A 23,202-nucleotide genomic window follows, 5' to 3' on the forward strand; every position below is an offset into this window, starting at 1 on the left:
AGATTACCATTTCAGGTGATTTGGACAGGATCTCAACGACCCGTTCAGTATTGCCAATCTTTGCAGCCTTCATCAGCTGAGCTGTTTCTCCTCCATCGCCCGACTCGTTATCTGAGGAGCCACTATCTTTTCCAAGAAGAGACATTAAGGCTTTCAATATTGCTTCATGGCCATCACTTCCACCTATAAAAAGAGAGAAATGTTGGATGATTTGAAACAATGACAACATACACACTTGCTATTAATATTTCACATATTCAAATAGTTACTTGGATATTCTACAAATGAGTGCTGTTTCACGGTAGCTTTTGATGCTTCCTAGGAAGTTATTTTTCAGGTGTAATTTTGTAATCATAATTGATGATAAAGCCCAATCAATATAATCAAAATTCAAAATCACCTCAATTCTTAGGTTTGTTTGGTTCGTTGTTTTGGGGAGGGTCTTTCAGGGAGGTGCTGGGGTCTCACAACAGGACCCATACACTTAGAGATTTTTTTGCAAACAAGTTATCCATGAGAGCAGCTTATTCCAGTATTATACAGTATTGCCTTTTTCATCCTGCAGCATAGGTTACACATGTACACGAGAACGATGGGCAATTTCGGCCTCATGACAGCCCAAATCACCCTTTTTTGCGGGGGTTGCAACCATCTTTTCTAAAGTTGTCCCAAGACCTACCACACACAATATTCAGGAACATTTATTAAAAGATTTTATACATGGCAGAATGATGAATTGCTATGCCTACCAGCAAAGTTGCATGTTGTACAAAAAAAAGCAGCAGTAGAAATCAAAGAAAAAGCCCCCCCCCCTCAACATAAATTAAAGAATCGTCATATTGTTGAAAAGAAATGTCCCCTAAAAAAAGAAAATCGTTTCCTACGTTGTAGGTAAAATGAAATGATTATCATAAATATTCATGTAACATCATACATGTATGATATTCATAACATTCATGGAGAAGGTTTAGGGTTAGGCAGAAAGATTGAAATGGAAAGACGAGATAGGATGAAAAGAGGAAATTAGAAGTATTCTTTTCTTAAAAGTGAGTTAAGTCCTGAAAAGGACTGTAAACCAGATGAGATGAGCTGAATATGGCTTGAGTAGCGATGGTTTGAGTAGTAGCAGGATGAAGTGAAGAAAGGTTTCTCGACGTTTTGGACAGGTTGACTGTCCATCTTCAGGAGATATTCATGTAGCATACCTAATAATTTGCGGCCAAGAGACTCCACCCCCTCAATGTCTTCATCGTCTGTTGAATTCTTCTTAATAATAGACAGGCAACAGGGATGCCAGGACCAAACCCGTTCCTTCCCGGTCACGCGCAATCGACTGTTATAGTGGGAATCAACTTTCATCACTGTCCCTTCTGATCCAAGACACTGAAAATAGATATATTTGAGGACTGTCTCATAAATATTTTTGTCAAGTTAGGAATAATTAATTTGATTACAGAATCCTGTTCATCCTCAGGGGCTTTGTACAGGGATCAACTAGGTCTAGTAGGCAATGGGATGACAAATTCCTGAATTAATGAGAAGTCCAAAGAATACCAGACATTACATTGTAACTAGCTAAACTAGCAGTTTGTAAAATTCGTAACATGTCCGTTTGTTTGTAACTATAGAGAAACTAATTACTTTACACAAGTATGATATTCATAAGGTGGGGTAGATGGGGTGTCCCAATTACTGAAACAATTTGGGGTAGAATGAATCTGTTTGAAATTTTGTCTGAATGCTTGTTCTCTTCGGAATTTTCATCTCATGTATATATTCTCTTCAGTTTAATTGTGATTCTATTTCATGTTTATGTTATTACACTGTAATACGACTGGAGTTCACTGACATGAAAATGACAAGTGATGAAAAGGAATACAAGGGAAGCCATTGTAAGCTTCTTGATATTTTAATCAGTCCTCCATGCTTAAAATTTGATATGTATAATACATGTGTTTTCATGTGGACATAAATCAAAAAGCAATTTATCAATCGATAAAACAGAATTTTTGACTGACCTTCTCCATTCCATCCACCCATCCATTTTGACTGTTATCTTGAAGATTCATAACATACGTGAGGTTTTGATTGATCTGCACAAGGTCTCCCTTTCCTAACTTTGGAACCTGGGAAGTATAAAATAATAATTAATAATAATACATGTATAAGTAATATAAGTAATAATTAATAGTGATATAAGTAATAATAACATTGATGGTGAGTATAAAAATACCTGTTTCAAGGTATAAAGGTAAAATAATGGATAGGATTTTTTTAAAGGGTGAGATACAGAAGGGATATGAAGAATGAAGAGGTATATTAAAGAAGATGTGTGTGTCGATGTTTGGGTGAGAGTTTGTGGGGCATCGTGGTCTAGTGGTTAAGACTCTCGTCTATCTGAGGGGAAGTGGATTTGATTCACGATCATGTCGTGTTTTCCTTCAGTAAGAAATTTACCCCCATTGTGCAGCACTCAACCCAGGTGAGGTAAATGGGTACAGGCAGGAAGTAATTCCTCACGAAGCTGTGAGCATTGCAATCGGTAGACTAGCTTAGCCGGAGTAATATAGGAGCGCCTTGAGCACCTAACAAGGTGGAAAATATGCACTATACAAATCCTATATTATTTCTATTTATTATTATCTCCGTGAATAGGGTAAGTTTAAATGTAAGGGTAGGAAATAATTTTTATTCAGTAGGGGCTTTTTTATCCACTTTGGGCAGTTGCTGAATTATTTGATTTTTTTCTTCCATTTCAAGGGCTACTTTCTTGTGTAAGAAGCAACTATGCTGTACAAGCATTTCTTATATTTCTGCTGTATGTAAACAATTGATTTTCTAAAATATTATTTGTGGCAGATCTTGGGACATTAAAAGAGACAGTATGCCTTGAAGCATTAAATTTGAGGGCATTTAATGGGCGATTTTGGCTGTCATTTTGACGAAAACACCAGTCGCTCTTATGTATTTCCTAAGCTATTAGGTGTGAGTGCATGTGGTGAGTGTAGGAATTTTGGAGTGTGGGTAGGTGTCTTGATGTGTGAGGGCTTGTGAGTGTGAGGGGTAACATTGGTATATGTGGATGCAGGGCTTATGGAGGTCTGGGGGGGGGGGGCAATTGTGAATATGCAGGTGTACAGGTGTGTGAGCTGGGACTTGTGGGTGCATTGGTGAGTGTATAGGAGTGTGTGGATGTGTAAGGGCTAGTGGGTGTGTGGGCCGGAGCGAGTGTTGAGTTAGTGTAGGTCTTTATGTGGGTGTGTGGGAGTGAGTGCAGGGGTAAGTGTATGTGTTTGTGGGTGTCTGGATGTGTAATGGAGTGTGGGTGAGTGTATAGTTGTGTGCAGTTATATAAGGGCTTTTGAGTGTGTGGGTTAAATGTAGATGATTGTGTGGGTGCCTGGATGTGTTAGGGCATTTGGAAGCAGGAGGTGACTGTGGATCCGATGTGTAAGGGCTAGTGGGTGTGTGGGGGTGAGTGTTGTGAGTTAGTGTAGGTCTTCATATGGGTGTGTGGGGTGGGTGCAGGGGTAAGTGTAGGTGGGTGTGGGTGTGTGTGGGTGTCTAGATGTGTAATGGTGAGTGGGTGAGCGTATAGTTGTGTATGAATTTGTAAGGGCTTATTGAGTGTGTGGGGTGACTGTGGGGTAAATGTAGGTGGTTGTGTGGGTGCCGGGATGTGTTAGGGCTTTTGGAAGCAGGAGGCGAGTGTGGATGTGTAAGGGCTAGTGGGAGCGTGGGGTTGTTGGTTATAGTGTGGGTGTTTGGGTGGATGTGTAAGATCTTTTTGGTGAGTGGGTTAGTGAGCTAGTGTATAGGTCTGTGTGGAAGTACATGTATATGGGCGTGTTGGTAGGTGCTTATATGTGCAAGGGTGTGGGATGTGGGTGTAGGGATAAAGGGTGTGTGGGTTCATTGGAGATGAGTGTATGAGTTGATGTAGCTATAAGTTGATGTAGCTATAAGTTGATGTGTGATAGTGTTGGGGAGAATAGATAAAGAGCAATTCAAGATTGTACAAGAAGTAAAACATGAAAGTGGAAGTAAATTAACCAAATAGATATGTGGGAGTGGGTGGATGTAATTCAAAATTAGAGTGTGTGCGCGTGATTAGTATTTTGATAGTAGAAAAGGGGGCTAAATATTACAAAAAGTAACCGTGGAGCAATAGGGAGAAAGTTCGAACAAACAACACAGTACTACATAAGGTTCATTATCTGAGATTAGAAGCGTGTACAGATCAACGTATACATTTTCAGTTTTTGGTGATAGAAAAAAAATTGAGAGAGGGTGTGTGATACTCTGCAGAAAGGGGTTAGTCTGCAGGCGCAGACCCTGAGTAAAACCTTGATCAACAGGTAGTTCTTCAAAAAAGACTAGCACAAATTAAATTTGCTGTTTCAATTTTGTGAGAGCCTTGGGTACACAAGTGATTTTAGGTTGCATACTCAGACCACTTAGATAGAGTGAGGAGTTTACAGAGCAGACGAGAGAGTGGTTTATAAGTGGGTGTATGTGTGTGAGTTTATGGTCCGTATTCTGAACCCGGGTTTAACTTAGACCATGGTCTAACTCGGTGCTGAAATTATGGGAAGCCAAACATGTTAAACTTTGTTCACATGGTATGTTTCTTATGTTTACTGTGCTGTTTTCTAATTTGTTAGTGGTGAAGACAATTATTTTATTTATCCTTCCCAGACAGTTAGGAATGATTTGAGAGTGAAATAAGCTAATACAATTAACCTCTACTGTCAGTGATTTATGTCACAATTGGCTATCCATAGTTAAACCACAATTTTAGACCAGAGTTTAAATTAATTAAACTTCAGAATATGGGCCTATGTATGTTAATGAGTGCAATAAGAGAAATATCCGAGCAGCAAATATCTCTTGAGTATTAAAGAAAGATAAAAACTTCAGACTTTACCTTGTTCAGTACATCTGGATTAAAGGTGAAAGTTTGCGCTGCTTCGTCTGAGTAGGTGACCTGTACATCCCCTCTGGAGTTGACACCAGTGACCTTGGCAACCTTGCCAAACAGCTAGAAAGTTATTTAAAAAAGTATCAAATTAACTTTAGAGCATGTTCTGAGTGACAATTGTGAATGTTTTACCTGCTAATCTTGGAGAGAGGATCAAACGTAATTGAAAACACCGACCAGTTTGGATGAATAACTTAATGGTATGGTCATACCATCACAATGTAAACACAATTGAAATGTTAAGACAACTGCAATTTTAACTCAACTGCAATATCAAGACAAATGTAATGTTAACACAAATGCAATGTGAACACTATAGTAATGTTATAACACTACAGTAATGTTAACACAACCGAAATGTTAACACAACCACAATGTTAATGCAACCACGCTGTTAACACTACTGCAGTGTTAACTTTCCCATAATGTTAACATGAAAACTTTCAATTATTTTGATGAAAATTTCTTCCTTGCTACTCACATTCCCCATATCTGGTATCCAATCGCACCCACTGCCTTGTTGCATCATCTGTAATGTTTCTCCATCAAGGGTGATGGCTACCGCGTCTCCGACCTTCAAGCCAACCTCTTTACCTGTTACCATGACAACCACATTAACAGGATCAGAAATTTATTGTATGAACTGAATTAAAACCAATATTACATCTAATATAAAAATATAAATAATGATGATAACAAACACAAAAATAACAATAATGAACAGCAGTAGAAGTAGTAGAAGTGTAGTACTAGTAGTAGCAGTACAAGTAGTACAAGTAGTATTAGAAGTGGTGGTGATAGAAGTAGTAGTAGTTGTAGTAGTAGTAGTAGTAGTAGTAGTAGTAGCAGCAGCAGTAGTAGTAGTAGAAGTAGTGTAGTAGTAGTGATGATAGTAATAGTTGTAATAGTAATAACAATAATAATGATAATTACAACAACAATAATAATAACAACAATAACAACAAAAATGAATAACAATCATAATAATAATAACAATGAGCATCTTTGATGGAGCGAAAATGCTTCACTTCGTCTTGTTTCTTCTGAATCAGAACAAAAACGCTGAATTTCTTAATAATTATGAAAATATATCAAATTTATATACTTTTTATCATTGACACAGGTATGTACAGCGAACCTATTAGGAAACAAGCTATTGTGTCAGCCCCCAAACTTAAATAGCGTGAGATTTTGTCTATTCCCATAATCATCATTAAGGTTTGGTAGGGAAACATATAAATTTGCAGTTTAAAGGGGAAACCAACCTTGGTCATAAAATGTTGAGAAAATGTTGAAGAAATCAGATAGGCAATAAGACAGTTATGGTTGTTTTAAAGTTGATATCCTATGATTAGGTAAATTTCAAATTGATAGGAAACTAAGAACAACTTTCCTATACTAGCTTAATTATCAGGGATTTTTGGTTTTCTCCTGGGGCAGTAATCGGAAAATAAATAAAGTAGTATATTGTTCATTGTCCTCATGAAAGAAAAATATAATTTAAAGTAAAACAGTTGAAAAAATTACATTCTAGCCATTTTATGTATTGGAGTAATTGGAAATGTAGTCCTTGCCTTACATCACTTGACATCACCAATATGGCCAATTGGAAGTCTCCATAGGTATAGTGATTACCAATTTTTACAACTTTTAAAAAATTATAACCCTCTTAATTGTTTATCTGATACTGTTCAAACTGTAACCTATATATACTTGTCTGGTTTTTTTCTTTTTCCTCTGAAAGTTTTGTTAATTATGTATTGAAAATAGGTTTAGGGACTTGCCATTCATACAAGCTTTTCTTTTCATGGCAAGTCCCTCCATTCAGTTCCACGTTATTTTTATAGCCAAATTAATTGCAGCTCATTTTTAGTTTCTGTTTAATTATCTTTAATATTTGTTATGAACTATCATTGGATTGTCTGTGTTATTTTGAAAATGTATTGTTTCTTCGATTGTGTTTTGTTTATTTTGTTGAACAGAAATGAATAAAATCTAAATCTACCAATACGATACCTAAAATAGGTAGATGGCTAGCATAGTAGCTTGTGCCGACGCCAGGTGTGGTGCACCTAAGATCCATTTTCCCATTGTATCCAACTCTGTGAGTGGTGATCTTCTGAGACTGGTTCCAGCGGACATTGACGCCTGACCGCGGTCTTTCCGAGAAAGGGCATACCTCACGAACAGATCCACTGGAATCTAATACACAAAATATAACAATGAAAATAACCATGATTGCAGAATATACAACAGATAAGAAAAACAAGTGAAGCAGGAGCATTATGTCATGAGAGAAACATGTACAAACAATTTCTATCATTGGAAGGTTAATCTGGTGGGTGTTTCATAAAGCTGTTTTTAAGTTGTGAGCAACTTTATGAGCGACTGGTGATTCTTTTTTGTGGTGAATGACATACACCAAATTTTCACTGATGTTGATTAAGCGCCTAAGTAAGGATCACCAGTCGTTCGTAAATTTACTTATAACTTACAAACAGCCTTGTGAAACACCCACCAGTCAATCTCCATGCTAGATGAGTAAACTGGATTTAAAACCTTCTACTACCGATACCACTAACTAATAAAAGGAAAATGATAGGCTCTTGCCTGAAGGCAGTTGAAAGCAACTCTTCTGCAAATGAAAAATCCCAAATGCGTAAAACAAATAAAATTGAATTTTCAAATCTAAGGTAAAATCAAACCCTATGACCATTGCCATATCACAGGGGGGGGGGGCTTGCTCTTTTTGCAACTACATACTGCATACTTTTCTTAATTCAGTCCCTGTTTTTTCTTACTTGATATTGTGTTCATTTTTTTTAATGAAAATTCTGTAAAAATTTGACTTTGTAGTATTTGCTTGTATTATGTTGACGGGAAATAAATAATATATCTATTCATCTGTTTGATTATAAAGTCTGACAACCTAGTAAAGTCATGCTATTACCACCCAAGATTAGTGGACAATGACATTAAAAGATAAGGAGACAATAAACATGTAATGAATATCCATACCATCATCTTCATCGCCTTCCCAGTCCTTTCCTCTGCATACTTCTGCTCCTGGGCACAATCCTCTTGATAGTGTTTTAGTTACGCCAAACCGAGGCCCCAAGAGTATCCTAGACAAGCACAAAATACTGTTACTTATCCAAAAAAATAAGAAAAAATTGTTTGACTTACACAGTTGCTACCATCACTTCTGTTTTTTATGTATTTATCTTTGAATATTTATGGATATAGTTTTTCAAAAAATCACCACCAAAACATGGCCCTGGGAAGCGGATGTGCTAACATCAGATTGTTTTCAATACCTTCCTATCAATCACTCAATCAATCATTATCTACTTCTATCTCTCTATTTGTATACAGTATTATATATCTATTAATCTCTATCAATCTATCTATCTATTAATCCCATCTATTCAAACACACTTGGATCATACTTGCACTCTTTCAATGTCACTGTTTATAGAGTTGAAACCAAAATAAGAATCAAAGTCTAACATCAGATTGTTTTCAATACCTTCCTATCAATCAATCAATCATTATCTACTTCTACACTGTAAAAACTGACACCAATTGGTGTTAATAGAGGACCACACCCTGAGGTGTTAAAATAACACCCTAGAGACTGAACTTAACACCAAATAGTGTAAATGTAACAACCATAGTTGTTGTAATAACACCTATAGGTGTAAAACTAACACCACCAATTTAACACCGGTGTAAAATAACTGGTGTGGTCATCTATGTACACCGGGTAACACCACATTTTTTGCTGTGTATGTGGAGGTATCGTAGTCTAGTGGTTAAGACTCCCGTTTTTCAATTGGAACCTTTATTGTGTGTGTGCTTGTCAAAATTCTTCTGATAAAAATTACTCTCATTTTGGAGTAAGAACTTGTTTTTGTTGCTTGTCACATTTTTTTCTAAAGCAGCACCCCCTCTTCAAAAAATAATTCCCAGGGCCCTACACCAAAACCCAGATCATATGAATGGAAGGAAAGGCTGTGTGAGCATATATACGTGCTCCCATTGTCCTATTTTGTAAAATAGAGGATACATTACACATTCATAATAAAAAAATATTCTAAATTTCACATATTTTCACACTATCTTTCAAAAAGAGCTAAATCTCTTGTTAGAATAAAATATTTTGACAAACCCTGTTTCTTTCCGACTAACAAAGCGTGTGAATGCATGGGACGTGTCGTGTTTGTCATCCATGTAACATCGAGTACAAAGGTCATAATCAGGGCAGTTCTGATCGCTGCATTTCCAGCGTATGCCGGCAACGGGCATCGTCAAACAACTATCACAACGAATACCTAAATGAGTCACACCTGGGGAAATGAAAAAGGATGATAAAATTGAGAATGATAAAATTAAAAAATTGTAGACAAATTACATGTAAGGAAGTTAGTATCAAGGGCCCATAAAACAGATTGTGTCATCAAATCAGGTTATTTTGTCTGGTGGGTCAATAAACCCAACCAATCAAGAAAAGGCCCACCTAAATTCCGGAAAGTCAAATCCAGTTAACCAGACCCTTTGTATATTTGGCTTATCTATAGTTTCCACAAAATATTGGGTAAATTGGACCCAATCCTTGGGGATTTCAGCGGGTCCTTTCTCGAATTGTCGGGTTAAGCAATCGCCCGACCAGATGCAATAACCAGATGTGATGGCACAAGCCCAGAAAAGAAAGCTTAGTTTTTGTATAATTAATTGGTATGCTTGCCTGCACTGATCAATGTAATTGTGTTAAAAAATCAGCCTTACGGACAAGTGCTAAGCTTTAGGGGAGTATATAAAGAAAAGGATAATCAAATAAAGAAATTATTTAGGGAACTAAATTAATATCTAAAAACGTTGTTTGTCAACCACACAGCTCCAACCATGAAGGAATGGTGTAGGGGCCAAGGGAAGTTCACAGACGTTTAAAGTTTATTTTCTACCATCTCCATTAAAGATACATATTCATTTGAAACTATCAAAATATCCAGAAGATCTAAAGAAATAATCATAAAAGAGAGGGAAAACATGAAAGAGAGAGAATAAAAAAGAACAATCAAGTAAATGTTACTGAAAATGTGAATAAAACAGTCATCAAGTGTACATTTCTTTTTACTAATGTAAAAGTTTACTTTTCCATGTACATGTATGGAGATAGAATGAAATGACGAAGTTAATGAACAAAATAAAGCTATTTACATATTTCTACTTCAGCATGACCTGGGCCTGTTTCATAAAACTTAGCATCATGGTATTTTTACCAGTCAATGTCAACTTAAGTTGCTAAGCTTGACAGTCAATCATAATAAAGCCTTTTCTTGAAGTTTTCATTGAATGAAAAATGTGCTATGGATTAGGGTAAGGAGATTTGGGACAAGAGATTTTGGTTTGAACAAAAGTCAAATTGTTGAGAATTTACAGCTTCATTCCCAAGTGGTGCGCTAGTGCCCTTTGGAAAGGCATTTATCCTCATTACCAGGTCCCTCGGAGAGGACCTTAAGCCGTTGGTCCCCTGGTTGCTTGCTCACAGGCATTCGTGCTTTCTTAGCAGTCAGGTAAAACAACCTCGGTATAACATAACATCTATTATTTTGTGACTTGTCTTTGTACTTTTTTACCTGTAGTGAATCTTCATAGGCAAATAGCAGTTTTTTTGAAGGGGTGGGAAGGCTTCATATTATACAAGCCACGCTTTTGAGTGAATACTAATATTTCCAATTTTCCATGGTATATCTACATATCTCTATTTAAAATGTGTATCATGAATTGAAATAATATGTTTGTATGTAACCATATTTTCTTGCATTATATTTTTATATCGAAAATTAACATTTGATTTGAATGTGAATTTCAATGTGAATTTGAATTCGAATGTGAGTTTGAATTTGAATTGGAATATGAATTTTAATTTAAAATTTGAATTTGAATTTGAATTGGAATATTAATTTGAGTTTAAAATTTGATTTTAATTTTAATTTGAATCGAGTTTGAATTGGAATTGGAATATGAACTTGACTGTAAATGAGTTTGAATTTGAATTCAAATTTGTATTTGAGTTTGAATTGGAATTGAAATTGAAATTGGAATGAAATTCACTTTGAATTAGAATGAATTTGAATTAAAAATGAATTTGAATATGAGAATGAATTTCAATGTGAATTTGTATTTGAATGAATTCAATTAGAATTGGAATTAAATTGAATTTGAATTTAAATTTCAATGAACTCAAATTGGAAATGAAATTGGAATTGGAATGAATTAATTTGAATTGAATTTAAATTTGAATAGAATATAAATTTAAACTTAAATTTGAATATGAACATATCCATATTACCTGCAGGGGCATTGTCAAAGAGCATGAGATCATAGCAGTCATCACTGGACCCAGCCTGATAGTTGTTCCTGTTCCCATTATCCCATCGGACCTTGGCCCAACCATTAGGAATTGGATCTAGAGGGTCTTGATCTTTCAGCTTGACCACAGTACCAAGATGACCGTTACCGCCATCTTGGTCTCGCCACGTCCAGGTGGAGCTCCGGACGACTCGCTGTCCAACCTCGAGGGTGGACATCCTAATCGGTTGGAATTACCTTGGAATTTCCTGTTTCAAGAAATATACAACAATGGAATGGTAGGTTTTATTACATACTGCACATGAAGAGGGATAAACATAGCTCAACACTCAACCCCCGGCCATCATTGCATCTTCCTATTCTCTCGTATTCTCTATTCCTCATTTAGGCTGCGTTTATGCGACCTCAAGCCAGAATCATGATTTGAATCATGATTCAAAACACAAACATGAATCACAATATCACAGAATCAGCGTTTAGACGACCTTCATTCCAATGCTGTTTCTCCTCAGATTCGGGCCAATCCAGTGCGCATCACTAGTGCGCAGTTTGACAGAGGAAGTTTTTCGCACGTGTTTCGGCTCTCTAAAAACATTTTGCTTCCAGAATTCAGTCTATACCTCATTTTGTTTACTTCTATCATATAGGGTCCATATGCTTCTATTCATCTTGTTAGTTTATCCAAAATGGTGTTCGGAAGTGAATTTCAGCGTAGATCCAATTTAATATTGATACTGTATACTCAACAACTGAGATCATTGTCTGTCCAGTTAGTTCATTTACTAGAACTTGAAGTTGAAGACATGACCAAAACATGAAAAGTAGTGGACGATGCGATGACCAACACAGAGCTTGAACATGACAAGAAATGCATGCGTAGTACATATTCATGTACATACAGCGCCTTGAGCTAGGCAAGAGTCAAACCGAAAGTAGCCCGACACAACAGTGAGGTCATAGAATCATGATTCAAATCACGATATCGTTTATTCGAACATTTTCGTATGTGATTCTGCAGAAACGTCTTTCCAAACGCCCCTTTTTTCGTGTTTCATGTTTGTGATTCTAATCATGATTATATTCAATTTCGACTAAACGCAATCGTGATTCTGCAGAATCATGATTTGAATCATGATTCAGATCATGATTCTAGGGTATAAAAGTAGCGGATAAACGCACCCATAGTTTCCTCTGCTTATCTCCTCTCTCTCTCACTCTTTTTCTCTCTCCAATGTTTATATAAAAACAATGTGGTATATATATAAATTCTATCTCTTACACACTCCATGTGGATCCTTTTTTTCTGTCACTATGGATAATGACTTTACCTCTATTATCGATCCACCTCCATATCAATCCATCTATAGATCTAAATATCATTCAATCTCTCTATATGTCTATTGATCTTCCTTCTCACCTACTTATTTATCTAGCCATCTATCTATTAATATATGCAGTTATCTTTGTCTATCTATCTATATATCTATCTATCTATATATCTATCTATTCTATGTATCTATCTATCTATCTATATATGCCTCCATTCAACTACCAATCTTCCTATCAATTAATCATTAGGCCTATCTACTTCTTTGTGGAGGCGTCATAGTCTATCTATCTATATATGCCTCCATTCAACTACCAATCTTCCTATCAATCAATCATTAGGCCTATCTACTTCTTTGTGGAGGCGTCATGGTCTAGTGGTTTAAGACTCTCGTCTTTCAATGTGAGGGACGTGGGTTTGATTCCCAGCCATGGCGTGTTTTCCTTCAGTAAGAAATGTACCCAAATTGTGCTGCACTCAACCCAGGTGAGGTAAATGGGTACCGGCAGGAAGTCATTCCTAAAAAAGCTGTGAGCACCGGAATTGTTAGCCTAGCATAGCAGGGGAAATATAGGAGAGCCGTGAGCACCTAACAAGGTGGATACCTGCGCTATACAAATCCTATATCATTTTTATTATTATTTTATCTAGTATATCTTCATGTACTACCAGCCACCCTAACCTCTAATATATCAATCATTCAATCAATATCTTTTGTGCATTTCTCTCTCTCTTTCTTTCTCTCTCTATCTATCTATCTATCTATCTCTCTCTCCATCCATCTATCTATACCTATATGTCTATATATTTATATCTATTTATATCTCTATATTATCTAACCTATCTATCTAATCTATGTATTTATCTATCTATCTATCTCTCCATCCATCTATCTATACCTATATGTCTATATATTTATATTGATTTATCTCTCTATATTATCTAACCTATCTATCTAATCTATGTATTTATCTATCTATCTATCTCTCCATCCATCTATCTATACCTATATGTCTATATATTTATATCTATTTATCTCTCTATCTAATCTATCTATCTAATCTATGTATTTATCTCTCTATAGATCTATCTATCATCTATCTAATCTATGTAATCTATGTATATATCTCTCTATCTATCTAATCTATCTATCTAATCTATGTATTTATCTCTCTATCTATCTCTCTATCTGTATACAGTATTATGTATCTATCAATCTCTATCAATCTATCTATCTATTAATCCCATCTATTCAAACACACTTGGATCATACTTACACTCTTTCCCTGTCACTATTTATAGAGTTGAAACCAAAATAAGAGTCAAAGTCTAACAGCATAATAATACCATGGAGCTATTAAACACAATATCTCCATGATAATACAAAGATTGTTTTCAATGTCAGCGTCTAAATCACACACACACACAATAGCTTGTTTCACACAAAGCATGACACATGCACAAAATCTTTTTTGTAGAGGAAACGTATCAATACAACACATTTTGTGCAGGGTGCATAATCAAGTAATTTTCAGGTTTTCATTAAAGGTCAAGTCCACCCTAGAAAATTGTTGATTTGAATCGATAGAGAAAATCAAACAAACATAACGCTGCAAAGTTCATTGAAATCGGATGTAAAATAAGAAAGTTATGACATTTTTAAGTTTCGTTTATTTTTCACAAAACAGTTAAATGCACAACTCAGCGATATGCAAATGAGAGAGTCGATGATGTCCATCACTCACTATTTCTTTTGTTTTTTATTGTTTGAATAATACAATATTTCAATTTTTACTGATTTGACAATAAGGATCAACTTAACTTAACCACAAACTGTTAAAATAATGGTAATTCCACATGTTCAGGAAGAAATAAAACCTTTTTTCACTTGACAAGGAGGAGAAAATTAGAATATTTCATATAATAAAATACAAAAGACATAGTGAGTGGGTGACGTCATCAGTCTGCCAATTTGCATACTGACCAGGATGTGCATATTAACTGTTTTGTGAAATTAAGCAAAACTTTAAAATGTCAAACTTTCTTATTTTACATCCGATTTTGATGAAATTTTCAGTGTTTTGCTTGTTGGATTTTTCTCCTTTTTTTCAAATCAACTTTTTGGTGGGATGGACTAGTCCTTTAACTATGGAGAGCTTATGACTGTGGGTTTTTTTTCCTATACACATCTATAGCCCATTGTATTATTTTCCATACTATTTGAAACTATATACAAATCCAGGGCAAAACTGTTAATTCCACTCCAGTATGATTTTGCATTTTTTTCTGTATGTTTGAAACTTACAAAACAAGTATTCTTTCGAAGGATAAATGTCTAATATCTGTTTTCTGGACCCATGAGATTTCTTAGAAACCCATATGCACCTAACTGCATTTCACTTTTATTACCGAAGTCAATATCCCTAGGCCTATTCCTAATTTTGCATGTAAGCCCATTATGCCTCGTGCGCTGAATGGGAAATAAGGCTGTACTTTTTGCCCCTCCTTACACATCCCCTGCTCCCCCCCTTCTCAATCAACTTTTCGTGTATTATTATAGAAGACTGGATTACACGGTAAGGAAGTCTGTTTTGTTTCTCCTCTTTAAGTTGAATATCAACAGGAATTGATACCAGTACAGGCCTGCGGTTGTAAAAAGACAGGAACACAGATATTATTACCCAAGTTTTGTTAGACATTCGACACACTATCCTGTGATATGCACTATTGCACTACAGTATCAAATTATAATTTGCAACAGCTAGCCACTTTTCAAAACATGCAAAATTTAGATCACAAAGTCTAACTTCGAGGTAATAAACATTTTTTCTCTGTAACACCCATGGATACCGAAATATTTTTGCCAAGGAAGGTATATCAGTGGCGTAATGAGCCATCAAATGTCAGGGGCCAAATACAGTGGATGGAGCAAAAGCTCAATTAAAGCAGATGCAAGCAAGTGAAACAAGAGAGCAATTATTATTACCGCTTTAATATGAATATCTTATATTTTTATTAAATAATATAGAGCTTAGGACATAACATTTGGAAAATAAAATAATATTGCACAATTTCTCTTCCTTTTCTTTCCTTTTCTTTTTTTTTCTTGGTCATGAAATCATGCAAGCCCCCCCCCCCCATAATATTCAGAAAATGAAATAAAATTGCACTTCCCTTCCTTATCTTCCTTTTAACTTTTTTTCTCGGTCATGAAATCAAGCCCCCCTCCCCGCCCACATGCAAGTGAAATGGATCCCAGTATAGGTTTCCACAAATTGTTTAGTTTTTTCAATCATTTTGAATTCAAATGTAATCTGTTACTAAGATATTATAATTTTTCTGAAATTTAATGTACCAATTCCTATGTGTGATTGGGCTATGTGGTAGATCCCCTGTGGGTAATTTCAAGCAACACAATTACTGTTAGAACGTAAAGTCAAACTGGATAAGTAGGGCTACTTATTTGGGCCTACCATGTATTTTTATTATCTCTTCATCAATAAATGCTTAAAAGTAACTTGCTAAATTGTCCCTCTATTCACAGGGACATATGACTTCTTTTTTTTTTATCAAGGAAAAATACTAGGGCACCAGCCAATTGAGTCCCCTATAAGGCTGAGTTACTCTCGGTAAAACCTAAAGGAAAAAACAAATTTTAAAAAACTGTATCAAAAATATTTTAAGTTATTAAAACGTCGATGAAAATGAATGGAAACACAATATCATCCATTTGCATGCCTATTATTTCATCCTCATCATCATTTGTTCTTGTTATTGATAGGTCTATGATGCTATTATTATCATCATTATGATAATTATTGTTATTATTATTATTAGAGTATATACTATTATTATTGTTGTTGTTGTTGCCACTTTTATATTATCATCATCATGATCTTCATCACCATATCATCATCATAATATTAGTATTCACATATTATGTTATTCATCATTATTCATTTTCATCATTATATCATCCAAATCATCATCACATATGCACATCATCTATCATGATGTAGGAAATTGAAGAAGATTTTTGAAATCTGTAACAGCGTAAGAAGCAGTGTACAAAATGCATGACTTCGTATTCCTCTAAATTATGTTTAATCGCAGTTATGCACTCTCTCTATCTTTCTATCTCTCTCTCTCTCTCCATCCATCTATCTATACCTATATGTCTATATATCTATATCTATGTATCTATCTATCTAATATATCTATCTAATCTATGTATTTATCTCTCTATAGGTCTATCTATCATCTGTCTAATCTATATATCTAATCTATGTAATCTATCTCTCTATCTATCTAATCTATCTATCTAATCTATGAATTTATCTCTCTATCTGTATACAGTATTATGTATCTATCAATCTCTATCAATCTATCTATCTATTAATCCCATCTATTCAAACGCACTTGAATCATACTTGCACTCTTTCCCTGTCACTATTTACAGAGTTGAAACCAAAACAAGAGTCAAAGTCTAACAGCATAATAATACCATGGAGCTATTAAACACAATATCTCCATGATAATACAAAGATTGTTTTCAATGTCAGTATCCAAATCACACACACACACTTGTAATAGCTTATTTCACACAAAGCATGACACATACCTTCGCAAAATCTTTTTTTGTAGAGGAAACATATCAATACAACACAATTTGTGCATGGTGCATAATCAAGTCATTTTCAGGTTTTCATGAAAAATAGATCTTGTCTATGGAGAGCTTATGACTGTGGGTTCTTTTCCCATACACATCTATAGCCCAATGTATTATTTTCCATACTATTTGAAACTATATACAAATCCAGGGCAAAACTGTTAATTCCAGTCAAGTAAGATTTTGCATGTTTTTTCTGAATGTTTGAAACTTACAAAATAATTTTTTTTTTTTTAATGATAAATGTCTAATATCTATTTTCTGGATCCATGAGATTTCTTTGAAACACAAATATGCACCCAACTGCATTTCACTGGCATTCCTGTGTGCGCTGTGAACGCCTAGCTTAGCCGGGTAATATAGGAGCGCCTTGAGCATCTACCTAACAAGGTGGATATGTGCGCAGTATAAATACCCTATATTATTATTATTATTACTGAAGTCAATATCCTTATTCCTAATTTTGCCTGTAAGCCCATAAGGCCTCATGCGCTGAATGGGAAATAAGGTTATGCTTTTTGCCCCTCCTTACACATCCCCTCCCCCCCTGCCCCACACCCCTTATCAATCAACTTTTCGTGTATTATTTCAGAAGACTGGATTACATGATATATGTTTCATTTCTCCTCTTTGGATATATACAGGAATTGGACAGGAGCACAGATATGATGTTTATTACCAGAGTTGTGTCAGACATTCAACATATCATGTGATATGCTTGTAGTGGTATGCACTACACTATCTAATTGAAATTTGTAACAACTAGCAATTTTTTAAAGCATGTCCTAACTACTCAAATTACCCAAAATGCAACATTTAGATCATAAAGTCTAACTTCGAAGTAATAAACATTTTTTTCTCCTTAACTCCCATGGATACCAAAATATTTTTGCCAAGGAAGGTACATCAGTGGCGAAATGAGCCATGAATTTTGAGGGGGCCAAATACAGTGGATGGAGCAAAAACTCTTAGCACAGTTAGCAGATAATATTATGAATGTTTTAATATCTCATGTTAAAATACTGAGAGCTTGGGACATGACATACATAAAATGAAATAATATTGCACAATTTCCCTTCCTATCCTCCTTTTTTTCTCGGTCATGAAACCATGTACGAACCCCCCCCCCCCCACCCCCTGGCCCCCATAATATTCAGAAAATGAAATAAAATAAAATTGCACACTTTCCCTTCCTTTTCTCTTTTTTTCTTGGTCATAAAATCAAGTCCCCCCCGGCCCCCCCCACATGCAAGTGAAATAGATTCAGTATAGGTTTCCACAAATTGTTTGTTTTCTGATAATTTTTACTTCAAATGTAATCTATTACTAAGATGATATTGTAATTTTTTTCTGAAATTTAATGTACCAATTCCTATGTGTGATTGGGCTATATGGTAGATCCCCTGTAGGTAATTTTAAGCAACACAATTGCTGTTAGGACTTAAAGTCAAACTGGATAAGTAGGGCTACTTATTTGGGCCTACCATGTATTCATTATCTCTTCATCAATAAATGCTTATAAGTAACTTGCTAAATTGTCCCTCTATTCGCAGGGACATATAACTTTTCTTTTTTTTATCAAGGAAAAGTACTACGGCACCAGCCAATTAAGTCCCCTATAAGGCCGAGTTACTCTCGGTAAAACCTAAAGGAAAAAACAAGTTTTAAAAAACTGTATCAAAAATATTTTTAGTTATTAAAACGTTGATGAAAATGAATGGAAACACAATATCATCCATTTGCATGCCTATTATTTCATCCTCATCATCATTTGTTCTTGTTATTGAGGTCTACAGTATGATCCTATATTATTTTCATCATTATAATTATTGCTATTATTATTATTATTAGAGTATATACTATTATTATTATTATTATTGTTGTTGCCACTTTTATATTATCATTATCATCATCATGATCTTCATCATCATTACTTTCATATTATCATAAATTTTGCCTCCGACGAAGATTCTGCTAGGATCGAAAGCTTAGGCCCCTTTTTGACTTCATAAATATATTAGTAATAGTATTTAAAAAATTCCTCATCATTTATTTTCATCATTATCAAATCATCCAAATCATCATCACATCATTTATCAGTATCATGATGTGGGGAAAAATTAAGAAAAGGGAAAAGAGTTTCAAGATTTGTAAGAAGCAGCTGTGTACAAAATGCATGACTAAATTCCTCTCTTATTTGCACGACTACTACTATCATCGAGACAGTAGGGCCTATACAGTGCAGTACAACTTAGTTTCTTCCTCTGTAAGTAGAGAAAGTTTGTCAATAATACATCATTCGATCGATAAACATATCAATGGCTCCATAATCAACAATTCCCTTGCTGGTATAAAGATTTTAAAAAATTGCAAACTCTCTGCTTACCTTTTAATATAGAATACAACGAAATTTTAATTTCATACTGATACTGAGAAATCAAACACGACTTACGTTTAGAAATTAGAGATCAACTGGTTATAAATGCTGACTCCACATGGACCAGTACAGCAACAGAATAGCCAGAAAAACAACCCAATATCACAAATTGTTGTGATGGCGTATGTATCAGGTCCGCAGTGATATCAACGGTCTTTGTGTATGGATACCCTCTATTCGATCTGGATGCATCACGGGGCCCTGTGCAAATACATGTAGCCCTGCGAGCAGCCATCCAGTGTGGGAATTCCCGTCGGGGAATCCCCTTCGCAAACTTTCATTACCTCATGAAAACGCTGTGCGCATGCGTGTACAATCTCGACGTGTTGTTGTTTTCGGTGTATAGCGAGCTAGTCTGCAGGCACAGACTCAAATCATGTCAGGGGGCGGATCCAGGATTTTACCAGAGAGGAAGACATATTTGAACAGAAAAAAATTAACAAACACCCCCAAAGAAGTTCAACCATGTCTACATTGTGTTCTAGTCTCCTTACTTGAGACTTTCTTTGCATTATGAACTAGAATAGCAAAAAACAATGTGTGCCTGCAGTGCAGACTACTATCTACCCCCCCCGTCTTCATCAACATTATTGGTATCATGTGTGTTAAATCTACTTTCAATCAAGGCAACCAGAAAGGTTGAAGATAGGCCTATAGACCATAACCAGGCTTATTCCACATCTTGATCTGTCTTGAAAGAAAAGGCTCCAAACTCTTATACTTGATCTCTCTCTCAGTCAGACCGCAGCTCGCGCGATAATGAGCATATTCACGGAAATTTATTCAGCGGCCCTCTAGCGGTCTCCGAAGGAAAACGTGCGATCAATTTGGCTTGATTTTCCCACTGAATTGGAGGGGCTGAAGTTATAGCTCTGTACTGGTCGCTAACTTCAGTTTACGTCGAAACGAATTGTGGTAAGTTATTCTCAAGACCTTCATCTACAGTTTGGTATATAATTTTCCATATTTCGACATTTTCAACCTACCATTTTTACCTCTTTAATTGATGCTTATTTTAGTAATATTTTAACTGCGATTTTGTAGTCGGAATTTCACTTTTGGTTCCTGACTTTGCTACATAACCAAATTGTTTCGATCAGGATTTTTTAGAAAGAAGAAAAGTCACTGTTCAAAATATGTCAGAACCAACTTGACGCAAACTCACCTTATATTTTTATTTTAGAGAAAATGATACCCTAAAAATCGAGAAATTTACGTTTTACCCGGAAGTAACCTTCTCGTTCACTCCACGATGGCGCGAAATAATGCCAAAATTAAGTTCGTCGCGGGTTGGTAGAATTTCGCCTTTGGTCCCATACGTTGAAACTTCTGTAATGATGGCAGATGGCTCGCATTATATGTGTCTGTGGACGGTGGACTTGTTTTTTTTAAATTAAGACTCAATATAAACGAAGCTTAATAAGTAGATCCCTTCTAAAGTTTTATTCAATGATTATCATGTTGCCGAATTCCATCAAGTTTTTATTATAGATTGAGATATTTCTTGATTTATCATGTTTATGTTGAAAATTGTTAACCTTTTTTCTTAATTAGTCGAAGTTGAGCCCCATGATGATTTTTGCCCCAGCCCAGGCTGCGGTTAAGAATTAAATGATGATTAGCTCAGACAGTCTACTCTAGAGACTATAAACAGTTTAAAGTCAAACTAAAAAGTCTGGTACTACCGTACTCAGTAGTATTCATAAACCATTTTGTTCAAATAAAAAAATTGTGGCTGTCACAGACAGTACAGTACTTAGACTTAACTTAGTTAGTCTCTTAATTGACGTACACGTAACATAATTCATACTTTGAATGGTTATTTAGTAATTTAGACTATTTCTCTCTTTTTTTGTCTCTTCTACACACAGATCTGCATACTTGCTGACTCTGGTCTCTGCTTGCTACTTCATTCTGGGAGAGTCCATCATGTATGATGGGGTGTCCAAACTTCGCGCACTTTTCAAAAATATTAATCAGGCTTAAATATTTTCACAAAATATTCCTAATTTATACAAAACCAATTCAAGAAATAGTAACCACATTGACGGCAAGATCGTAAACTATAAAATCATGGACGAAAATGTAAAGTAGGTCAAGGGGATTTGCCGGTATCGCGATCTCAAAATTCTATTCCGATCGGCGAATGCGCGCTGTGCTGGAAAACCGTTCAGAAAAAGTGTGACCTAACTTCGCGGACCAAAGTTTTTGTGGACATTTAAACAAAAACTCAAGCTCAAAAAGTGAAATATTTATATCAGATCGATGGCAAAATGCTATAGAATCGGTTAGTACCACATTTAACTCACATTTTTGATGATTTCTGCTTGCAAAATGGTGATATCGTGATGCTTGTTGAAAATATCAGATTTCTTCAAAACAAGCGCTAACGGTGACAAATTTGCCGATCTTTTGCCAATATTTTCATAAAAACTGAACTCATCCTAAAGAAACTTACACCAAAGGGTAATTGTAGGTCGCTTTTCACGTTGATTACGTCAGATTTAAAGGATATTGGCTAGTTTTTTAGATAATGACCGTCCGCGAAGTATGGACACGCGCGAAGTTTGGACACACTGCCATACTATAATGGTCAGACCATGATTTTGACAAAGCCCTTATTTCGTTTGCAAATTTTGGACTGATACAACAGAAAATTTATCTTTATCGATATTGGAAACAAAAAAATTAGAGCACAGTTTTGGGGAGGACTAAGAATACTGACTTGGACAGGAATACAGCTTGACAAAAATAAAAATTCACAATTCAAAACCAAAGAACATTTTTAATGTTACTAATAGTGCATTGCAAGAAACTTTCTACTCAATCACACATTCCAAAATTAAGGGTAAGTCCTTTGATTAAACACAAACATGTAGTTGATTTGCAATTGAAATTGAACATAAGTTTCTTGCAATGCCCCGTAATCATATTTTGTTCTCAAGCAACTCTGTTATATGTTATCTAATGTGCTGAAGGTTAAGTGCCATGTATGTTCACAATTTTTTTTTCGAAGGTATAATATATTTGTCCTTTTAAACGGTATTTGAATGTGGTTACGCCTTGTTTTTGTTTTCCACAGTAATTATTGCATATATGAACAGAAGTGAAATATTTGTTGTGAAGCACTGTATGAATGTTGTGTGATCATGGAGCTATGGTGTGATGGTATTATAATTAATTCATCATTTTTGTTATAAGACTGTAAACCTGGTGGATGTGAGGGAGTGGCCTGGATGAAAGGAAAGTGAGCATGTGTCCAATTACGGATTTGCATATGTTTAGACAATTTTGTTCGTGGATAAATATTAATGTGCATTCCCTATTCCAAGCAAAGAGTAAAGGAGAAGTCCACCCCACCAAAAAATTAATTTGAATTTAAAGAAAAAAAAAGTATTGCAGAAAATTTCATA

At 35.3% G+C, this 23,202-nt stretch overlaps 1 protein-coding gene and 1 long non-coding RNA gene across 2 annotated transcripts in view; one reads left to right on the forward strand and one right to left on the reverse strand.

The window, feature by feature from the left end:
* Positions 1 to 20,031, reverse strand: part of LOC129276933 (E3 ubiquitin-protein ligase MIB2-like) — a 39,886-nt gene extending 19,855 nt beyond the window's left edge. Inside the window, exons 1-10 of the mRNA XM_064109851.1 lie at positions 19,805 to 20,031; positions 11,337 to 11,604; positions 9,153 to 9,330; positions 8,000 to 8,106; positions 6,998 to 7,183; positions 5,463 to 5,575; positions 4,928 to 5,041; positions 2,019 to 2,126; positions 1,206 to 1,383; positions 8 to 183 (exon numbers count right to left, since the gene is read on the reverse strand). Of these exons, the coding sequence (XP_063965921.1) occupies positions 8 to 183; positions 1,206 to 1,383; positions 2,019 to 2,126; positions 4,928 to 5,041; positions 5,463 to 5,575; positions 6,998 to 7,183; positions 8,000 to 8,106; positions 9,153 to 9,330; positions 11,337 to 11,574 (1,398 nt within the window). The 5' untranslated portion in view covers positions 11,575 to 11,604; positions 19,805 to 20,031. The remainder of the gene's footprint in view (positions 1 to 7; positions 184 to 1,205; positions 1,384 to 2,018; positions 2,127 to 4,927; positions 5,042 to 5,462; positions 5,576 to 6,997; positions 7,184 to 7,999; positions 8,107 to 9,152; positions 9,331 to 11,336; positions 11,605 to 19,804) is intronic.
* Positions 20,032 to 20,614: 583 nt separating this feature from the next.
* On the forward strand, positions 20,615 to 22,834 carry LOC135156692 (uncharacterized). Its single transcript, XR_010295737.1, has 2 exons — positions 20,615 to 20,704; positions 21,661 to 22,834. It is a non-coding gene; the product is annotated as an uncharacterized LOC135156692 (long non-coding RNA).
* The last annotated feature ends 368 nt before the right edge of the window (positions 22,835 to 23,202 follow it).

Source organism: Lytechinus pictus, chromosome 14 (assembly GCF_037042905.1).
Source record: "Lytechinus pictus isolate F3 Inbred chromosome 14, Lp3.0, whole genome shotgun sequence".
Taxonomy (NCBI): domain Eukaryota; kingdom Metazoa; phylum Echinodermata; class Echinoidea; order Temnopleuroida; family Toxopneustidae; genus Lytechinus; species Lytechinus pictus.